At 43.4% G+C, this 9,608-nt stretch overlaps 1 protein-coding gene across 1 annotated transcript in view; it reads left to right on the forward strand.

Annotated features, from left to right (window-relative positions):
• Positions 1-3,931: 3,931 nt before the first annotated feature.
• Positions 3,932-9,608, forward strand: part of SLC6A12 (solute carrier family 6 (neurotransmitter transporter), member 12) — a 31,557-nt gene continuing 25,880 nt past the window's right edge. The window contains exon 1 of the mRNA XM_006891330.1: positions 3,932-4,139. Within this exon, the coding sequence (XP_006891392.1) occupies positions 3,932-4,139 (208 nt within the window). The remainder of the gene's footprint in view (positions 4,140-9,608) is intronic.

The raw sequence follows: 9,608 nt of genomic DNA on the forward strand, positions 1-9,608 counted from the left end.
CAGGAGACCGGGGTGCGAGCCTAGCAGCTGTGAGGGACAGCATTTTTCTACTTTTCCTGTGGAATTCACTTTCAGTCTCTTGAGGATTTCTCCAATAGGCAATATGGGTCTGTGAGTGGGTGCTAGTGCCTTAACTTCGGGGGGCACTGATGTATGGTGAGAACCATGGCCTGCACCAACTTCCAGGAGGGCAGCCTGGGGAGTCGATGCCAGGAGTTAAAGAGGTGGCAGAGTCAGGGCAGACCTTTGAGCAAGAAGAGATCTCCAGAGGTTACCTGGACAGTGGAGGAGAATGTTTTTCAACTATTCCTTGCAGATGGGCTAAGGATAGGGTGAGGCACAGGGCTGTGTGTGTGTGTGTGTGTGTGTGTGTGTGTGATCAGAGTGAGGGTGGTAGGAGGATGGGGGAGCTATTATTTTCTACTTTTTAAAGTAATTCTAAAAGGCAAACTCTGTGCAATTTGCTTTTATGTCTAATGCCCTCCAGGACACTTCTTCCTTGTTATTGTTTTTATATACTGTTGAGTCAGAATTGTTGCTGTGTGCTGTCAAGTGAGAACCAACTCATAGCTGATGCTCCAGTGGGTTTCAAGAGGCAAAAATCACACGGAAGGAGATTGCCCATATTTATTCTGCAAAGTGGCTGGTGGATTCGAACTGTGCACCTTCGGTGTGGCAGCACAGTTCCTTACCAGGAGGCCACTAGATCTTCTTTCTTCCTTGAGTCTAACGGGAATCTCTCTTGCTGCAACCTAAAGCTGTTTCCCCTTGGCTTGTCATGGCTCCTGGACAGCTTCTCTTTTTCTCTTGCTTTCCTTCTGCCATTGGAGTTTTTCATTTTCACTGATAAATCATACTCCTCTCTAGACTTCCACACCCCACTTCATCTCAACATATCACATCAGCATGTGTTCAACAGTTCATGTTCTGTTTTCTCTTCTCTCCCATTTCCTAGGTCCAAACTGGGTTCCACGATTCACTTCCTCATCCCTACTCCCCTCTGATTCTTCTCCTTAAACCTCTCTCTCTCCTCCACTGACTTGCTTTCCCCTTCAGAATGTTCCTCCTCAAACTGTTAAGAACATCTTAGCCCTGAAACAGTTGCCTCTGGCCTGGGAACAGAAAGGCCTGTATCCTGATCACCCTCTTGGGGATCCTTGGGTTTGAGGTTTTACTTGAGCTGAACTAAGCTCTAATTTGTCAAGCATTGGCAAGAATTTTTCCTTCTACTTAATGAACCTCATTTTTTATACCCCTCATGCCCAAGTTAAGGGGCCTTGATAATGTATTGGTTAAAAGTTGGTGTTTCAAATCTACCAGACATGGTGATGTGGTCCTGGTCCCTGTGAAGGTTGTCGTGTTGCTGTTGTTATTGTAGCATGGAGTTGGGAGTGACTCATAGCTGACCCTATAGTGGGTTGTCAGAGATTGTAAATTGAATGGGAGAAGACTGTCCATCTTTCTCTTATAGAACAGCTAGGAGATTTGAACCATGTACCTTCAGGTTGATGATGTTGTTCTTGTTAAGTGCTGTCGAGTCGCAGGTGACTCATTGTGACCCTATGAAGGAGAGTCCTCAATGCTTGGGTGCCTTTCATCCTCTCTCCAAGTTCATAGGGTTTCCGAAGGCAAGCTATTATGGAAGTGGATGCCACTCCTCCTTCCAGGTCAGGTTGATAGCGCAACTATTTATCTGCTAGGTCATTAAAGGTCCCTTTGTAAAGATCACAAGTTTGGGAATCTTACTCAGTCCTACTGAGTTCTACTCAGTCCTAGGGTCACCATGAGTCAGAACTGATTTGATGGCACACACAACAACAAATGTCCTTGTTAAGCAGGAGGCATTCTTTCTTCCAGGAAGACTGAAGCCCAGAGAGGAGGTGTGATTTGCCTCTGGTCACACAGCAAGTTAGAGATTCAGCTCTGCTACGGTCTTGGTGAGTTTACTTAAACCATTCAAAACCAGTGTGACAGCTCACCTTGTTTCTTGATCACTCTGAGTTCCATTTTTTTTCTTCTCTCTCTCTTTATTTTTTTTTTTCAACCTGGCGTTAAAGGAGGAAATTTAAGAATGTATGTAAAGTTCTGTGTGGTTTTTAGCATGTGCAAATGCTAACTCTTCTTAAAATCATTGGCTAGGTCAGGACTAAAACTTATTTCCTATCTGGTAATTCTTCAACAGAGACTGACTGGCCTGAGAGAATAAAAAGTCAATTTTCTTTTTTAGTTCACCCATATAGTTGGTATGGATTCATGGAGCTTTTTCTCAAAGGTGCGCTTGCCCCAATTCTGTGGCAAACATCAACATTTGGGTTCCAGTGTCACCATTTTTTCTCCTGAGGCCAGACTCCTCTTTCTTCCAAACTGTGGCTCTGGTTCTTCTAGTCTCCTGGATCTGGAAGTCTGTTCCCAACCTGGCGCTCTCCCCCTCCCCTTACAGCCCAGGCTCTGAGGCTATCGCTCCCACTGGGTGCCTCTCTCTTTATCTCCCTTCTGAGCTGAGCACATAGTGAGGTTTCTGAGTGGGTCCCTGCACCTGAATTTCACACTGACGTGCTTTCCCATTCCTGGGATAACCTGTACCCTCTAAGTCACCTTCAAAAATTTCCATAACCTCAGATGGCTCCTGCCCACGCCTTTCTAACTGACCTGGGCTTGGGCTGTTGCCTGGGCTAAAAGGACCAACAAATAAACAGTGACTCTTCCTTCATAAAAAGAATCCCTTGTGTTTCTCTAGAGCTTCGGCAGAGCATGGAGCACTTAGTAGACTCTGCTCATTTTGGTTCACCCAACGCCCCAGAGGTGAGGGGCGGTGGGGTGGGTGCGTCCCTCTACAGGCTGGCCACCTCCTCCTGCCAGCTTGCTGGCAGAGGTGGCCTCAGGGTGTGTTGTTTGTGTGTGGGGGAGGGGAAGGAAGGCAAACACAGGCTGCACCAGAATTTATCCCTTGGCAGTTGATAAATAGACAGTGAGGTTCTGCTCTTCAGAGGGATAGAGAGTTAAAATGAGAAAGGCCTGGAACTTTTTTTTTTTAATTCAAGGAGCTTTGGGCTCTTTGGGAAGGCTGAGGGTTGGGAAGGATGGTGGGCTGCTGAGATGGGCCTCCCTCCTGTGTGGGACCCACTCTGATCAGGAGATGACCATTACTCAAGTGAGTCTTACGCTGATGAGCCTCTCTGCCACCAGGATTCTCCAATTGTTCTCAGGGCAGAGGCTGGCCTGAGAGAATAAGTCGGTTTCCTCGAAGGCCTACGTTTGGCCCTGGAGCCAATTGCCGTCCTGTCTGTCTGGCTTTGCTCAGAGGCCTCACCTCCTCCTACTTTGCCAATAATCTGCTCAGAGCTAGCTGGCTCCTGTGTTTACACTAGGAAATCAATCACCCTGGCACAAGATGAGCACACTAGGGCACAGGGGAGGATCATGCTGTCACCTCAGCCACACCTGTCCCTTGGGCCAGCAGGGATCAAAGGCTATCAGAAGTGATAGGGGTCAGAGACCAGAGGCTGGGCTAGCGTCACTTACCAGGCTGCTGAGGTGCTGGGGTAGATGGGTCAGCTGGGTTAGTGGTGGTCTGAAAAGATAAAGAAGGACTTGAAATAAAAGACTCCAAACCTGGAGTTTTCATTCCAACTCTGTTTCTGAATGGCTTTGGGAAAGTCATTTTCTCTCTCAAGCTCTGGATTTTCTCACCTGCAAAATGAGAGACTAAGATTTGTTCCCTATTTGCTCACAGGGTCATGAGGGCAAAGTGTAACTTTGGATGCAAACGTCGTTGAGAGCTTGGTAAGAAGAACCATATTCCAGCAGCAACAAGCAAACAGCGTAAAGCAAGCAAGGATGGCAGGGGCATGAGTTGGGTTTTTACAGCTCGTTCATTCTCCTTCCACCAGAATTTGCCTCTCTCACCAGCCTGTCATCCTATTACTTAGCTATGGATGGAAAAGCTCATGAGGATGGGGCTCCTGTGGTCTACTGGGTCCCTGAAGAGGGAGAGAAGTCGGACCAGGAAAGGGAGGACCAGGTGAAGGATCGGGGCCAATGGACCAACAAGATGGAGTTTGTGCTCTCGGTGGCCGGGGAGATCATTGGGCTGGGCAATGTCTGGAGGTTTCCCTATCTCTGCTACAAAAATGGAGGTGGTGAGTTCACTTTGAGGTAGGCGTGGTGGGGAGAGTCATACACTGACAGTGGGCAGTGCCTGCCTGGATCCTGCTGCTCGGGTAGGGTGGTGAAATGTGGAATTGTTAGAGGACTGAACTTTGAGTTCCAACTCTACCATTAGCCTCAGTCTGTTCCTCTGTGCAACGGTGTTACTATCTCACAGGGCTTTTGTAAAGAAGAAATAAGGCCACAAGGTTGAAGCAAGGAGCCTGCTTATTTTATAATCTCCTTTGTGACTCTTATACAAATGTCATTGATAGAATTTATTCCTTCACTCCACTAATAAGACTTGAGGCCTATTATGTGTCAGGTACTGTACTAAGAACTAACAAAGACATATTATATTCTCTGTATTATATTCTAACAGAGGGAGAGGGGTGAGCATGTGGTATGTCAAGTGCTCCTGTATCACATGCTTGAGGGACAAGAGCTGAGAGGAGAGGAGTTTGTAATGCCAAACAAGATGACCAGGAGGAATCGCTCTGAGGTGATGTTTAAACACAGACCAGCAGGAGGTGAAGAAGGAGTGAGTCTTGTGCATAGCTATCAGGCAGAAGAACATTTCAAGCAATGAGAAAAGTCATTGTCAAGATCCCAGGGTGAAAAACCCACACACGTGTTGAAAGAACAAAAAAGTCTGACTAGGCCAGAAGAATAGTGGGAAATGAGATCAGAGAAGCAGATGCAAGCCCTTGAGAAGGATCTTGGTTGTTGTTGTTGTTGTTGATTGCCATTGGGTCAAGCATGACTCATAGCGACCTTCCGAACAAAAGACCTGAAGCCCCTCTATAACGATCGTCATTTTTCAAAGTTCACAGAGTTTCCAGAGGCATGTTGTTTAGGAAGTGGATGTCACTCCTGCTTCCAAAGCTCCACTAAACACTGTCCACCATGGGTAACCGTTTTGCCATTTGACACCCCAATGGCACAAGGTTCAGCTTCACAGCAACCCCAGGTTCCTCAGTACAGTGCATTGACAGAAGAGTGCTATACCGCTTAGAAGAATGTTCTTCCAAAATATAATAACAACCGACTTTTAAATATAAAGGCCCTCTCTGAGGTGTTGTTGACTCTAAACAAAAGGTTTAGTTAAATAAAAAACAGCCAATATAGTATCTTGATTGTTGTTGTTGTTGTTGTTAAGTGCCATCAAGTTGTAGATGACTCATAGGGACCCTATGAATAAAAGACCTGAACACTTTTATAACTTTGGTCATTTCTCCATGTTCATAGAGTTTCCAGAGACAAGCCATTTCGGAGGTGGATGCCACTCCTGCTTCCAAACTTGTTTTAATTGGGAAGCTCCACCAAACACTGTCCACCATTGGTAACATTATTGCATTTGGTACATCTGTGTCACAGGGTTTAGCATCACAGCAACCACGAGTTACCTCTGTACAGCAATGCACAGACCCGTGCTATATCACTTAGAAGAATGTTTGACCAAAAAACAATTTAAACCAGACCTGAGGGCCACAGATTAAAATCACCCACGTTGGGCTTGGTAGTGTAACTTTCGGAGGAATGATATTGTCCTGTCTCTCTCTCTCTCATATATATATATATATGAATTTAGCTTAAACACAGTTTTATTTTAAGCACTGGTATTAAAATTAACAGGGTCATGACAGGGAGAAGTCAGATAATTTTTTTTAAAACTATTTAAAATTTTTTTGGGTATACACAGAGTTGTGCAAAATTACAACTTATTTTAGAACATTTTCATTACTCCTAAAAGAAACCCCATACTATTTAACAGTTTCTCCCCATTCCACCCGCTCCCCTCAGCTCCAGGCAACCACTAATCTACTTTCTGTCTCTGTAGGTTTGCTATTATGGACATTCCATAAAAATAGAATCATTCAAACTGTAGTCTTTTGACTGGTCAGGGCCATTTTTGCCTTTTTTGAAAGAACATTTTGTCTTCTTGTGGGAATGATAAATGAGCATTGTAAATATTAGAAACACCCTAGAAAGGTAAAAATAAGAAATACTCCTATTAGATAACCACTGTTTAGAAAAATCCTTCTAAAGCACTATTTTTATTTCATTTGACAAAGATTTATTGACCATCTACTATGTAACTTGCTTTGTGTTTTAAAGCTTATGGTTATTATTTCAAATGGTTTGAACTGACAACTCCAATGAGTTAGAAATGGGGTCTCAGGGGTAGGGCTAGGCTGTGGAGCTGAGACCGGGAGTGGGGAGGCTGATGTTGGGTCAGCAGATGGGATGGGCAATAAGTAGTTGTCGAGCTAAGGCTGATTTATCTCAGGGCCACAGTTTCATGGACAGAAAGAAAGTGAGAGCTTTAGTTAAAGATCATCTAGCATTTCTTTCTCTGTCTCTTTCATTGCTGCAAGTCAGAACTGTCTCATAGCTGATCCCTCATTGGGCCTCTGAGGCTGTAAATTACTTGGGAGGAGATTGCTTATTTTTCTCTTAGAGTGACTAGTGGATTCAAATTGCCAGAGTGGTGCAACATTTGGCTTAGCATCAAAACTCTGTATGGATTACCCCTCCAGAACTCCCTTTACCTAGTCAAATCCTTCTTTTATAAAGAAGGATACAGAGACACAGGCCAGCAACTTACCCAAGATCATAGAGCTATTCAGAAGCAGGTTTCCTGGATGCCACATGCACAAGTAGATCTCCTCCTCTGATCTGAAAAGGGGCTGCAGCAGAGTGAGAGCCCAGGAGACAGTCAGGGTTTCAGGTTCCAGAGCCCAGCATGTTTCTGTCTGCCTGGCGGCTTGGGCTGTGACCTTGTGCTTTTTCCTGGAGGAAGACAAACATCTGTGACAGAGTGAGATCAACACTGGACTGAGCCCGGTCATCTGAGAAGTAGCGGTAGAGCAGGTAGCTTTACAGCTATCAGATAGGCTCTGTATGTGTTCATCCCTCTGTGTGTGCCTTTCTCCGTCACCTGTGTTCTCACTTTAGCTTTGTCCCTACCTAACTAATTATTTTCATCTTTAACACAACAGTTGGGGTGGAGAAAGGGGCCAAACAGGGTTAGGCATCCCAATCTGGGGCCACTGGACTCTAGGGGTCTGGGAAGGTAACTATGAAAGTTCAAGAGCTGATTTTACAATTTCAAACAATCTAATAGTGGATAATTATTGGAATGTGAAAATTGAAAACATAGAAGAGTGACTGAGAGCTGGAAAACATGACCTTGGTGATAGAAATGAAGCCAGAGATTGCATGACATAGTTTTGAAAGACTAAATAATGACTTACTTGATGTAAATTGCCTTCCCCCCCCATGACATAAATAGCATGTAAATGTGTTGCATCACTCAATGAAATATACTGCAATCAAATTGACTACTTATGTGGAAAGACTTTGGAGAAGTTCAATGTCATTAGTCAAGGTCAGGGGCTGACTGCAGAACAGACCATTGATTTCTCATATGCAAGTTCAAGCTGAAGGTAAATAAAATGAAAACAAGTACATGAGAGTCAAAGTATAGTATCTCATCTGAACAAAGAGACCACCTCAAGAATAGATTTAATTAATTAAACAGGGAGCTCTGGTGCCAGTAGGAAGCTGCACTACAATTCTGAAGGCACGGGGTTCAAACCCATCAGCTGTTTTGGAATCTCCCCACATGCGGTAGATGTGATGCCACATAACAATAACAACATGAATTGGGACCAATTTGACAACACCTAATAATAAGACAGTGAGGTTGGCTCAGGAGAGGGCAAAGTTCAGAGCTGTTGTACATAGGGTCGCTATGAGTTGTAGTTGACTCAACAGCATATTAACAGTAACAATAACAACAGGAAGTAGCATAAGAACCAATGGTATTGAAGGAAGAAGTCCAAAGTGCACTGAAGGTGTTGGCAAAATATAAGGCTCCAGGAATTTAAGAAATCCCAGTTGAAATGTTTCAACAAATAGACGTAGCCCTGGCCATTCTTACCAGTCTATACCAAGAAATTTGGAATACAGCCACCTGGTCAATCGACTGCAAGATATCCATATTTGTACCCATTTAAAAAAATGTGATCCAACATAATGCAGAAATTGTTGAACCATATAATAAATATCACATGCAAGTAAAATTTTGATGATGATAGTTAAAAAATGGCTAGAGCATTACATCAGCAGAGGACTGTCAGAAAGTCAAGCTCTAGTTAGAAGAGTCATTGGAACAAAGGATATCATTATTAATGTCAAATGAATCTTGATTGAAAGCACAGAATGTCAAAAAGATAGTGTTTTATTGCCTATGCAAAGGCATTCAATTGTATAAAATTGAAAAACTATGGATAACATTGAGAAGAATGGGAATTATAGAACATTTAATTGTGCTTATGCAAAATCTGTACATAGGCTAAGAAACAATAGTTTGAACAAAGCAAGAGGACATTGCATAGTTTAAAATCAGGAAAGGTGTTCATTAGGGTTGTATCCTTTTCCATACCTATTCAATCTGTACACTGAGCCAATAATTTGAAAACCTGAACTATATAAAGAAGAATGTGGCATCAGGATTGGAAGAAGATTCATAAACAACCTGCTTTATGCAGATGCTACAACCTTGTTTACAGATTACAGCCTCCATTATGGACTACAACTCAACATCAAGAAAACTAAAATCCTCACCACTGTACCAATAGGCAACAACACCATAGATGGAGAAAAATGGAAGTTTTCAAGGATTTCATCTTACTGAGCTCCACAGTCAACACTCATGGTACCACCAGTTAAGAAATCAAAAGACACTTTGGGAAAATCTGCTGTCAAGCACCTCTTTAAATTGCTAAAGACAGGATGACATTTTTAAAGACCAAAATGTACCTGACCTGAGCCATTGCATTTTCAGTTGCTTCATATCACGTGAAAATTGGAGAATAAGGAAAATTGAGGAAGAAATGATGTCTTTGAATTGTGGTGTTGATGATGTGTGTTGAATATATACCTCTGGGCAATCAAAATAGCAAATAAATCAGTCTTGGAAGAAGGGTAACCAGGATGTTCCTTGGATGCAATGATGGTAAAATTTCATCTTACATACTTTGGGCTTATTGTCAGTGGCCACTAGACCTTGGAAAAAGACATCAGGCTTGCAAAAGTAGAAGATTAGCATAAGAGAGGACGGATTGACACAATGTCTGCTTCAATGGCCTTGAGCGTGCTGGAGATTGTGAGGATGGCACAGAATAGGGCACGGTTTTGATCTGTTGTTCCTAGTGTCACTACATAGTCAATTTGATGGCTCCTCACAACAGTAATAATGAACATACACAACAGTGAGTTCACAGGCTACGTAAATGCTAATTTTGCTTTAGGCTCAAAGTATACCAATTTACACTGACATAAAAACCCTAGCTTTCAGGGGAGCTCTGGTGGCCTAGTGGCAAGGAGCTGCAACTACAATCCCAGAGGTGCACGGTTTGAATCCACCAGATGCTCTCCCGGGGAAGGAGGGACAA

Source organism: Elephantulus edwardii, unplaced genomic scaffold (assembly GCF_000299155.1).
Source record: "Elephantulus edwardii isolate Elephantulus edwardi_28Jun2011 unplaced genomic scaffold, EleEdw1.0 scaffold00096, whole genome shotgun sequence".
NCBI lineage: Eukaryota > Metazoa > Chordata > Mammalia > Macroscelidea > Macroscelididae > Elephantulus > Elephantulus edwardii.